This window comes from Urocampus carinirostris, chromosome 15, assembly GCF_059441175.1.
Source record: "Urocampus carinirostris isolate Australia breed hairy pipefish chromosome 15, RoL_Ucar_1.0, whole genome shotgun sequence".
Taxonomy (NCBI): domain Eukaryota; kingdom Metazoa; phylum Chordata; class Actinopteri; order Syngnathiformes; family Syngnathidae; genus Urocampus; species Urocampus carinirostris.
Window position 1 is genome coordinate 26623166 of NC_142363.1, and position 12683 is coordinate 26635848.

The 12683-nt window shown below is 42.2% G+C and overlaps 2 protein-coding genes across 3 annotated transcripts in view; one reads left to right on the forward strand and one right to left on the reverse strand.

Moving 5' to 3' along the window:
* Window positions 1-270, reverse strand: part of cnksr1 (connector enhancer of kinase suppressor of Ras 1) — a 61813-nt gene extending 61543 nt beyond the window's left edge. For both annotated transcript variants that reach the window (XM_088354880.1, XM_088354879.1), the window contains exon 1: window positions 10-270. In XM_088354880.1, coding sequence (XP_088211006.1) covers window positions 10-61 — 52 coding nt within the window. In that variant the 5' untranslated portion in view covers window positions 62-270. The remainder of the gene's footprint in view (window positions 1-9) is intronic.
* The window catches only part of rps6ka1 (ribosomal protein S6 kinase a, polypeptide 1), a 98678-nt gene continuing 86000 nt past the window's right edge, over window positions 6-12683 (forward strand). The window contains exon 1 of the mRNA XM_088354881.1: window positions 6-212. Within this exon, the coding sequence (XP_088211007.1) occupies window positions 60-212 (153 nt within the window). The 5' untranslated portion in view covers window positions 6-59. The remainder of the gene's footprint in view (window positions 213-12683) is intronic.

Genomic DNA, 12683 nt, shown 5'->3' on the forward strand with positions numbered 1-12683 from the left:
TAAATTCACCTTGGAGCCAGCGGCGCACCGTCTCCTCGCTCCAGGCCGCGATCGGCTCCATGCTGGGCACACTGCTCCACACGTTCGGTCAGCTCTACCTGGCCGCCGAGAGGCCACCTCCACCGCTGACGTTATTCCCGCTTTTGCTGGAGGAAGACGGCCGGGAGGAGTTGGAGTCGGACGGGGGGGACGAGTGGCACTCCTTCGTTCAGGTACAGGTGGGCGTGAAGGGAGGGAGGGAGTGAAGGAGGGCAGGAAGGAAGCAGACTCCCCCTCTCTCCCCCACCACCAATCTTCGCACCCCCAGCCCCCTCCATTTCTTACCTTTGTGAACTTTTGTCAACAGTATGGAAGCCCCAAAGTGCCAAAATTTAATAAGCAACTATGATTCTATTACCAGGGTTGAGTAGGGTTACTTTAACTTGATTACTTTCAATTACTTTTGGATTACTCCAATACTAAATATGCTAATAAAAGACAAAATAAACTAAATATGAATAAAATTATAACTCACAACACGTGGTAAGCTTTCTCTCCTGGCTTTGATCTCCGGCAAAACTAACATAAAATACGACAGAAACAAAATGAAAATGAATCCAAACAGCTTGCCAACATCATTTTTGCCGTTCCATGTATTCCGTTACTCCCCAAGCCAGCACAAAATTTAGTAATTGTATTCATATTTAGATTCTTTTGTCTTTTATTAGCATATTTGGTATTTGAGTAATCCAAAAGTAATTGAAAGTAATCAAGTTAAAGTAACCCTACCCAACCCTGCCTAATACTTGAATTGCCTTGATTGCCATTGATAACTACTCAGTGAAACATTATGTAAAACAATGTTAAACATGGGTCTCCATTCATTAACATGCAATAAAGACTTAAAGGAACAGTTTAAAGAATTTGACCAATAAATGTCACTGTATTGTGTAGTACAGGCATGTTCAAAGTCCAGCCCGGGGCCAGTTACTGTGGGTGATATAATATGTGGCTCATCAGTAATGTTTGAAATATAAAATCAATATGTACCAAGAAAATATCACTATTTCACCAAATGATGGCAGTAGCTGTTTGCCACCTTGCCCTTAGCTTTCTTTGAGAATTCTGGCCCACCCCATGAAAAAAGGAAAGTTGATTGTGAGGGCCGCCGCCTCCAGGACAAGTAGAAATTGGAATATATTTTAAATGCAATGTGAAACAACTGCATCTGCCTAATTTGCCCAGAGACTGTGGCTGTTTTCAAAGAATATAATATAAATGAGGGCGGCAATCCAGCTACCAAACTTCCTGTGCAGAGCTTGCATGTTTTCCCTGTGCTTGCGTGGGTTTTCTTCCGGGCTCTCCAGTTTCCTCCCATATTCCGAAAAACATGCATTTCAAGTTAATTGGCCGGTCCAAATTTTCCCTAGGTGTGAATGAGCAAGTGAGTTGTCTGTCTCGCTGTGCCCTGCGACTGGCTGGCAACCAGCTCAGGGTGTCTCCTGCCCACTGCACGAAGATAGCTGGGATGGGGTCCAGCACCCCTGTGACCCTACTGGGGATAAGCGGTGCAGAAAATGGATGGATGATATCAATTGGCACTGCTAGACGAAACCTATCGACTACAACAAGCTAACTAGAAAGAACGCTGTGAGAAGGTGAAGCAACTGGAAGCAGTTTTAACGAAACAGCAGCACTTTTTCAAAAGACCCTGCGAGACAAATGAAAATGCTAGAAAGTTGAGCTATGTTGATCGCCAAGCACTGCAAACCTTTCACCGAGGATGAATTTATCAAAGACTGTTCAAAAAATAGCAGGCTGACTAGTCAGCCCCCACACATTTTCAACTTACTAAACCTGGCCCACTTTCTGAAAACTTCGGACACCCTTGGTGTAGTACATCCAAAAATGAGTGCTAAAAAGCACAACAAGAGAACGAACTAAAGGGACTCAAAGTGACCAAAACGCACAAATTTTCTTATCATTTCTTTTGGCCTGCTTTAAGGAAGAAAGAAAAAGGAAAAAAAGGAAAGGAAAGAAAAAAAAGATAGAAGAAAATTTAAGACAACTTGAACTTAAGTATCAGGTGCACTATTTTTTTTCCTTTAATTAAAATAATAGGAAATAAATTAAAAGATGAGAGCATGAATCACTCCTTCATTTTGGAAAAAAAGGATGTTTTGAAATAAAAACATCCTTTTTAAAAAGGGATTTTCTTTTAAAAATAACTATGTAAATGCGATTATAAGATACGTTATGTATAAGTCATTCTCCCTAGTCTCGTTCTACATTCTTACCTGTGCGAAAATAAAACGTGACACATTTAAATAAAAAAATAAAATATTTCATACAGGTATGTTCCTAAGGGGGAAAAAAACATTTAGATAGTTTTATCATAATTTCTTCTTGACTTAAACTTTAAATTTTGTGGGGTGGAAATTGTTATATTGTCAAGAGCATTTGGAGACCCTAATGTTTCTTTCTTTTTTTTAAATATATTTCTTTTTTTTTCTTTTCATATTTGACAAGAATATATTTTACACATTATACATTCGCTTAGGAATTTAGCTAACACAATATGAGGTTGTTTTTGTCGTGAGTAGTCTCAAGAATCTTAATCCTCTTTTCTCCCTCATTTGAGTATTTAAGAATTGGATTAAGTTTTATGATTCCACTTTTAAGTCATTTATATAATATATTTGGAAAATAATCATTTAAAATAAATTTACCTTATATCAGCATGGAACCATTTAATATTTTGATCGATTGGATATTAAACTATTGTTTCAAACCTCCGTTTATTTTCTATGGAATGTAGTGTTTGTAGGAGTATTCCTGATTATAAATTTATTGTTGGTATTTTAAAATCAAAGCTTGTAGGATTTCCCAAAAGTTAAAGTTTTGTGAATACTCATCCGGGCATTTTTGGCACGCTTGGAGCGACGCAGAAGTGCATCCATGGTGAGGTGAAACCATAAAAATAAATAAAATAAAATAGGTGAGTTTTTAAACAATCGTTTCCTTCTCACAACTATTGCACAACCTCCTATGTCTGTTTGCATCTAAATTTCACTTTCCGTTACACAAAAGATAAAACTTAATTGAGGCATAAAGGAGCGATGACCTATGTCATTTGCTGCCCCCTGCTGTCAATTTATTTTTATTTTTTATTTTTTTAGATTAACGGCGAGTATATATTTGTGATTTAATCTTATATATTTTTATTTAAAACGAACAAAGGTTTGTTTACAAGTATTAAAAAAACAACTGTTTTAAAAGTATGTTTGGTTTGGAGTTTTATATGGCGTTGGGGAAACAAAATGATGGACAGTTTGGACTAATCACAACATTTTTGTAGTCGTTTTTATTATTATTTTGTAATTATGTGCAGTTTTATCAAGCCTGTTACTCTTTCATTTTTCTACGCGTTGTAAATCAGTGTAGCTCACCTTGGCCCAGCCTTAAATATCTGTGTTCCAAATTCAAGTTCTAACATGTCGTACTACACACCAAACGATGCAGTCAGCAAATGCTTTGTTACTGTACTGGAAAATGCCAGATAATAGTTATATTTCAAATAAAACATGAACATGAATACATTGAATCGTACAAACAAGGATAACCTAATCTATTCTGGTGGTTTGCATATTTTAGTTTAAGTGGTTTTCTTGTTCTTAAAGTAACAGTGTGTAATCATTCACTAATAGAGGTCGACATATTAGCCCGAAGTATAGCACTTGTCAATATTCTGAAACCTAAATCTTTATTTTCTGAAGAGAGCAAGGACGAATTTCAGCCAGCGATAACACAATAAAACTGATGTTAATAATAGCCAGTGTCAAAAAAGACAAGCAAGCTGGATACACCAGAAGCAACTGAAAAAAGCAAATAGCTGGAGTTGGTCAGAGCTGGTGTAAGTGGCTAACTTTAGCAGCTAAGAGGAGAAGCTACTCAAATGTGTAGCCAGCTAAAAAAGGCCAGTGACACTGAAAGACGGAGCAGGTTTTATTTACACGCGGCAGCAAACAATAACTAAAGCGGTTATCGGCAAGCAATAGCCTGCAGCAGGTGAGTGGATAGAGAAGGAAACAGGGAAAAAAGTGGAATATGCCTGAATAATGGGATTCATCGACGATTGCTAGCATGACCAGCCGCGAAAGATGAGTGACATTGAAGGACAAGGCAGGGGCAGATAATAAACATAGCGGCAAGCCATAACCTGCAGTCAAGTGGGTGACTAGAAAAGGAAACTGAGAAAAACAAGCCAAATTCGACAGGATTGCTATATACAATCTACTTTAGACTCTACCTTTGTTCCAAAAACTGATTTAATACGTTATCCACGTGACTAAATGTCACTGAATCATATCCACAGTTAAACATGGTGGCAGTGTAATATTCTGGGGCACCTTTGTTGTTTTAGGACATTTTGCCGTGATGTTAAAATAAAGTTAACTTAGGTTGATTCTGTTTTATTGCTGCATTATAATTAGAATTTGAATGATCTTCTTAACAACATTGTGAACATTGTTTACAACAAGATTAAACGCGGCACTCCAGGATCAACGTGTAACAAAGAAGTACAAGAGGAAAATGAGATTTAAAAATGTTAGGACAATTTGGCAACAATATTTTTAAGACAAGGCTGGGGACTGGCCTAAGTTTAGTAGCATTTTATAGGTTTGGACGTAGTATTGCAGACTCACAATGTCACGACCGGAACAAGCAGTGGACCCAAATGCGTAACGTCTCACACAATGCTTTATTAAGGGATCGGGGAAGTCAGGGCGAGAGGAAAAAGACCGGTACAGGAGAATGAACCTGTCATGATTGCCGATCAAGAGCACCTGCGACTCCTTAATTGGCGCCAACAGCCTGGACAGCTGATTGGCTGATGTACTCTTTTTAAACGCCCGGCTTCCAAGAGGTTGTCAGATCGTTATGCGAACTGTTGCCTCCAGCTCAGTAAGCTCTTATATCAGACTCAGTTCCTGCCCTGCTTTTCTCTGCCTGATCCTTGTTGCCAACCTGTTTCCGGACCTGACTCTGCCCCGTTCTGCCTGCCTGTTATCCGATCTGTTTTGCCCCGTTACCTGCTTGCCTCCTGTTGCCGACCTCGTTTCCGAACTTGACATCGCCCTTGTTCTCCAGTCCCGGCTAGCGACTTGTAATTCCTGCCTGTCTTCGACCCTCCTCGCTAGACACGGAAGTGCCACTTCCGCATCTCCTGTTCCTCTTGTCCGTCTACCATCGGATAGTGGAAGCAAGCCCTGCTCTCCCTCTTTATTAATAAAAACTGAGAAAACGAGCGCTATTGGGTCCTGTGTCCGTTTCTGGTCCGTGGCAGAACCATGGTGGAGGATCGGAAACAAGTCGGGTAGCCGGGACAGGAGAACGAAGCGTGGTCAGGGATCGGAATCAAGTCAGGTAACCGGAGATGATCGGGAAGCCAGGGACAGGGGATCGATACAGGAAACAGGGGACGGAATCAGGCAGGATGCAGGAAAAGGTCGGGAGCCATGATCAAAAAGTGCTTGCCTTGCATGTGCTGAGGTTTGCTGATGGACTGACAAAGAGTGACAGAGAATGAAGTGCTTAAATAGGGAGAGGGATAATTAGGAAACGAGTGTCAGCTGGGGCTGAAAGAGTGAGCGCAGGTGAGGGCAATTAGCGGGCAAGTGACAGAATCGTGACAGTCAATTTTGACTGAGAGTGGCAGCTAACAATGTCAAGAAATTAAGCTTGAAAAAAAAACACCCATTTAAAAGGCTTTTAGCTTCTCCACTGTTAAAGTCGATAACGATGCAGCCACGTGTTTGCTCTTATCTCTTCTCATTTTATTTGCGCCATCAATCGCTTTTGTACAATGCGACCTCCCCCTCTCGCTGCAATTGCCATGACAAACGAGAATACTTCCGCCATTCGAAACTCAATAACTCTGCTCATCAGGCCGCACCGCCAACTTTTAATCATTCACTGCGTCTTCTTCCCAGCCACTCGAGATTGGATAATTAACCCCCTGTTCACTTTCGGAGAGGCTAATTAATTAGCGTCTTGGAGACATGGCCAAATTGAGAAAAGCTGCATGGGCCAATATGTTGCATGGGTTATGATAAAGCCTGGAAGTGATCATTGTGAAATGTGACCCATGCTGTGAATTCAATTTAGTGCTGTGATCCATCACACTGGGGACGAAACGTCACGTAGTGCGTTGTTTTTAGGAACATTTTGTACATTAGTCTCAGGTCCCCTTCTGTCTACTGTATAATTTGGTGCGTACTGTAAGGTAACTGTCAGGACCAGAACGGAAACAGGACCCACTTGCGTGACGTTTACCACAAGTTTTATTGAAAGAGAGAGGAAGGGCTGCGCCCACGATCCGGTGTTCGCTGGGCGCGGGAAGCAAGTCGCTCTCGTACTCGGATTGTGATCCTAACACAGAAGTGCATCCTCTGTAGCGAGCGATGGCGTTGTCCGGGGCGGAAAACTGGTCGGTAGCTGGGACTGGGAGAGCAAGACGTGGTCGGGGTCGCAAGCGAGTCGTAAGCCTGGACGGGAGAGCAGACTGTCATGATTGCCGATTTAGAGCACCTTCGACTGCTTGATTGGCGCCAACAGCCCGGACAGCTGATTGGCTGACGTACTCTTTTTAAACCTTCCAAGAGGAAGCCGTCAGATCGCTATGCGAACCGTTGCCTCCAGCTCGGTAAGCTCGTACGTCAGACTCTGTTCCTGCCCTGCTTTTTTCTGCCTGATCCTCGTTGCCAACCTGTTTCCGGACCTGACTCTGCCCCGTTCTGCCTACCTGTTATCTGATCTGTTTTGCCCCGTTACCTGCCTACCTCCTGTTGCCGACCTCGCTTTTGAACTTGACACCGCCCTTGCTCTCCAGTCCAGGCTAGCGACTTGTAATTCCCGCCTGTCTTCGACCCTCCTCGCTAGACACGGAAGTGCCACTTCCGCAGCTCCTGCTCCTCTTGTTTGTCGACCATCGGATCGTGGAAGCAAGCCCTGCTCTCCCTTTTCATTAATAAAAACTGAGAAAACGAGCGCTATTGGGTCCTGTGTCCGTTTCTGGTCTGTGACACAGACGTGGTCGGGATCAAAATGAGTCGTAGCAGGAGATAAACAGGAGCAAAAAAACGGGACAGGCGTGGGTCAGGGTCGAAAAAGGCTTGCCTAGTATACACGGAGATTCCAGACAGTCTGACAACAGGGGATTGACAGGACTGGGTTCAAATAGGGACAGGGAGTACAGAAACAGAACAGTAAAGTTTACTAGCATCTTCAGAATTTACAGACATCAAAACCACCCTGGCACGGGCTTCACTATGCATCCCTGCCAAAAAAATGTTGAAAAACTAACTAGATCTAAATGAACAAAACATGAATCAGAGGAAACCAGAAATGTAGGAACATAAACTAGATCTAAGTGAACAAAACATGTAAGGATAGAGGCGCAAGGGATGTTGGAACATACATGGATCAAAATAAACAAAACATGTAGGAGAGAAGACACAAGATACGTAGGAAGAAAAACTAATTCTTACTGAACAAAACATGAAAAAAATACAACCTGGGATAAGTTGGAATAAAAAACATTTCTAACTTAACAAGGCACAAAACATAGAAGAAGCAGGAAACATATTCACATTCGGATTAAAAGACTAATATTAACAAGTGCTATACTGATCGAACACCAACAGGCGACAACGAAACATAAAATGAAAGGAAGACGACACAAGAAACATTCCCGAACGTGGACAGAACAGCAACGCGAGTGCCATGACGACAAGACCACGAAATATAAAGCAGGCATACGAACTAGCTGTAAACAAACATAAACATGAAAGAAAGACAATGCAGGGTATGTGCAAACACTAACTGAACAAAACAAGAAAGTAACAGAACATATGATGCAACCACGGGTAAAAAAAATTTCTCCCCCCTAGTTTTTCCTTTTTCTTCCGTTTATCTTTCTTTTCCTTTTCATTTGTTTATTTTTTCATTTTTCCCTTTTTTTTCTTTTATCTTCGGATCCATTTTGGTCATTTTGAGTCTCCGTAGTCGTCATTCTTCCTTGTGCTTTCCTTTTTAACTGCACTGGACGATACAGCGACCTCTAAGGGTAAAATATCAGACACAGTCCCTTTAAACATTTTCCATGCGCCTAACTCCAAATTTTTAACAAGTGTGCCTTATAAAATAATAATCCCAAAAGCCAAAAAGCAATGCCATAATTCCTTCTGGCATCTTGACAGGCAGTGAAACGTATCCAAGTCACACTGCATTTAAGCTACAGTACTCACGCAGGGATGAGTCACATCTCCCATGATGCTTCACTTCCAGTCCAACGGAAGGTGATCCCTGGGGTTTCCCTCTGAATCATCACTTGTGACGTCACTAAGGGTCCATGTGTCGATTGTGGCCTCATTTTTTGAAGATCTTCCATTAAACATTCAGCAAACAGAAATTAGTAGCTACCGGCATCAATCGTTAATGCAGCGGTACTAAATAACAAATACCAATACCATCATCCATGATAAATTTATGTGAGCTTGGGAGAAAGTTTTGTGGTCAGATGAGACCAAAATAGAGTTTCTGGGTCATAATTCCACTAAGCGTGTTTGGAGGAGGAAGAATGAACAGTACAAGCCAGAGAACACTATCCCTACTGTGAAGCATGGGGGTGCTTTGGGAGTGTTTTTCTCCACATGGAAAAGGACGAGTGCACTGCATTAAAGAGAGGATGACTGTGAGATTTTGGGGGACAACCTCCTTCCCTCAGTCAGAGCATTGAAGATGAGTAGTGGCTGGGTCTTCTAACACGACAAAGACCCGAAGCATACAGCCAGGAAAACCAAGGTGTGGCTCCTGTTGGGAATTTATATTAATAGATAGATAGATAGATAGATAGATACTTTATTCATCCCCGAAGGGAAATTCACTTTTCCAGCAGCATCCCTAAGCTGAGAACAATCGAAAATAACTGAGAACAATCGAAAATAACACGGGAGCTGCTGGAGTGGCTGCCATTCGTGACGGCGCCGGAGAAACGATGTATCGTTTACCAAATTGTTCGAATTAATCATCTGACTCCATTAACCAAACACAACCTACAATCATCCAACAATGCATGCTCGTTTCTTGATGGAAAAGTTGAACAAGAAAAGCCGACATTTTTACACAGGGGGCACATTTCATTTCATTAACAATTGAAGTAAGTGAACTCCATCAAATACGGCCGAATTAGTCGAATTAGTGTCGCTGGAGTCTCTGGGAAGCCTTCTCTTCAAGTCCTCTCGCTTCTTCTTTCGGCCCACGTCTTTCCGCAAGATGGTGTGCCGGCTCCTCTCATGGCCGTGCCAATGAAGCCCAACGTGAGCCCCACCACCTCGCCGCGATGTCTGGAAAATTCAAAACAGCGTAGAGCGTTTCTCATAACAACGCCTGCCGTCCTCCGTCATCAGGGCCTGCGTCGTCGGATGTGCTGACTCTCTTATCAGCCTCACGTCCCGTTCCCGCCATTCCTGTAAACAATATTTCCTACCAGGGTGCCCCGAACTTTCACTGCTCATTGAACTCAAGCCTACCCGGTGAAAATCTTCATTGCACTCAATAAATGTAACTTGTATTCAATCGTATAAAATCCTTTATAGTCAAACGTATAAAATCCTTCACTCTGTAAGAAACATATCAAGGTTCTGGCACGGCCCAGCCAGTCTCCAGACCTGAACCCAATAAAAATCTTTGGAGGGAGCTCAAACTCCGTGTTCTTTCAGCAACAGCCCATAAACCTGACTGATCTAGAGAGGATCTGTTTGAAGGAGTGAACCAAGATCCTTCCTGCAGTGTGTGCAAACCTGGTGAAAAACTACAAGAAACTTTTGACCTCTGTAATAGCAAACAAAGGTTGCTGTACGAAAATCAAGTCAAGTCAAGTCATTTTTATTTGTATAGCCCTAAATCACGAAGAGTCTCAAAGGGCTTCACAGATTATTACACTATATTACACAGACTATTTTTCAGCCGACGAGAAGAGTAGGTTATTCATATGCTATGGAGTAGAAGTGAGTTTTAAGCTTAGATTTAAACATTTCCACTGAGGTTGCAGATCGCATCTCAGGGGGAAGAGCATTACACAGAACCGTTGCCCGGATGGAGAACGCTCTCGAACCAGCGGAACACTTCTTTGCTCTTGGGATCACCAGAAGACCGGCACTCTCGGATCGTAGGCTTCGGACCGGGACATAGGGGGAAATCAGATCTGAAAGATAAGAGGGAGCAAGTCCATGTATGATTTTGTATAATACCAAGAGAACCTTGAAATCACATCTAAGGCTAACTGGGAGCCAATGCAGGTTAGCCAAAATCGGTGTTATGTGATCGTACTTTTTTGTCCTAGTTAAAAGCCTCGCTGCGGCATTTTGTACCAGCTGAAGAGACTTGATTCTAGACTTCGGGAGACCAGAGAGTAGTGCATTACAGTAATCGAGACGGGAGGTAACAAACGCATGAATTGTAATTTCCGCATCCGACTGAGGCAGTATTGAACGGATTTTAGCAATGTTACGAAGATGGAAGAAAGCGGTTCTAGTCATTTTCTTTACATGTGTTTCAAAGGATAGATCAGGGTCAAATATGACACCTAAATAATAACATTCATGTTCTCAGGTCTTCAAATACTTGTTTGCAGCTATATCATGTGAATAAATTGTTAAAAAAAATCATGCATTGTGATTGCTGGATTTTTCTTTTTAGTTTATCTCCCTCACAGTGGACATGCACCTACCATGAAAATTTTAGACACCTCCATGATTTCTAAGCAAAATAGCAGGGTGTTCAAATACTTCTTTTCTTCATTGCATCAACCATTTCAATATTACAACAAAAAAAAGTGAAGAAAAAACGCATAACGGCACTGAGTGTGTAATGTATAATAAAATAAATTGTACATGCATGTGGACCGTGCACACTGCCTGCTTCAACAAGCACATCACAGAAATAAGACACCAAATTATCCGTTCCATCCTCTGCCCTAATTCATGCCCCCATTTAGTTGCTTTCCCCCTGATTTGAATCCCCCTCTCTCGAAAAGAAAGAAAAGAAGAATACGTCAAATGGATCTACAGTTTGATGCTCTCCAGTTGCCTTAGTAACAACAGTGAATACGCTCCGCCGTTGTATGGAGAGTTGGAGGGCACGAGGGGTGTGTTTTATCACGGACGGCCCTCCTCACGAGAGCTGTTGTCAATAAGAAGGGATGAAGCCCAAACAGGACCTGCCAAAATGGAGGTTTTCATCCACGTTCTTATTTGTAAAGATCCAACCATCCATTATCTTCACCGCTTATCCTCAGTAGGGCCACGGGGATGCTGGAGTCCATCCCAGCTGTCTCCGGGCAGTGGGCAGGGGACACCCTGAACCGGTTGCCAGCCAGTCGCAGGACACACAGAGACAGCTGACTCACTCCCTCATTCACACCTAGAAGGAACACCACGCAGGCATGGGGAGAACATGCAAACTCCGCACAATAGGATTCGATCCCATGACCTCAGAACTGTGCCACGGACGCTCTAACCACTCATCCGCCGTGCCGCGTAAAGATGACAGTACTGGAGCATGGATATGTCAATCATTTCATACTGTATTACAAAATGTGTGCTTTGCTAACGTCCTATCCGAACATACGTCTAATAAAAAGAAATAAAGATATAATTTCCTTAAAGTACTGGTGCGACTATGCCTCGCCGCTAGCCACTTTTGCAATTGTTAGCTGCCTCGTGTTAATAAACCTTGCTTGTGCCTTCAGTGAACCTCACCTTCCATAGCTGGTCATGCATTTTTGTGGCTTCACCTGCTAGCAGCTAAAGTTAGCCACTTACACCAGCTTTCATCAGTTTAAGCTATTATCTCTTTTCAGTCACTCCGGGTGTATCCAGTTCGCTCGGTATTTTGTTGTAAGCCCTGCACGTGTTGGTCGCAGAATCGTGTGACGATGGCATCTTTGACATTTTTTTCCATTGTTTCCTTCTCTAGTCACTCATTTTATCCACTTGTCTGCAGGCTTTGGCTTGCCACTAACTACTATTATTAGCTGCTTCATCTGAATACATTTTGCTCTTGCAATGTTTTACCTGGGGTGGGAGGGCGGTCTAGTGGTACCGTTTTTAGAACCTGGGTTCAAATCCAGCTACTAGCCTTCCTGTGCAGAGTTTGCATGTTCTCCCCGTGCTGGTGTGTCTTGTTTGTCCATTTTTGGGAAATTTTAGTGTGTCAAATGAAATAGCGTAAAGAGAGAGCATGACATTAAGTTTAAAGTTCTACAAAAGGGAAATCGAGGCTCTCTCTTTCCTTGTTTCTTTCTTTTTCTTGTTCTCCATCTTTCTCACTCTCTTTCTTGCTCTTGTTCTCTCTTTCTTCATATTTCTTTGTCTCTCTTTCTTTCTCTTTCTCTGCCCTTCTTGCCAGCCCTCTCCTTTTTTATTTTATTTCTTTCTCCGCAATCTACTATTCCTGCCCCGTCAGAATGTTATTCTAATATGTGGCCCCCACACTAAAATGAGTTGGACACCCCTGGCTTGGATGAAGATCTTTTTCTTTCTTTCTCTCTTTCTTTCTTTCTTTTTTTCTTTCTTTTACTCTCTTTCCTTTTTTTCTCTCACTCTCTATTTCTTTATTTACTTTTCCCCTCTTTCTTTCTT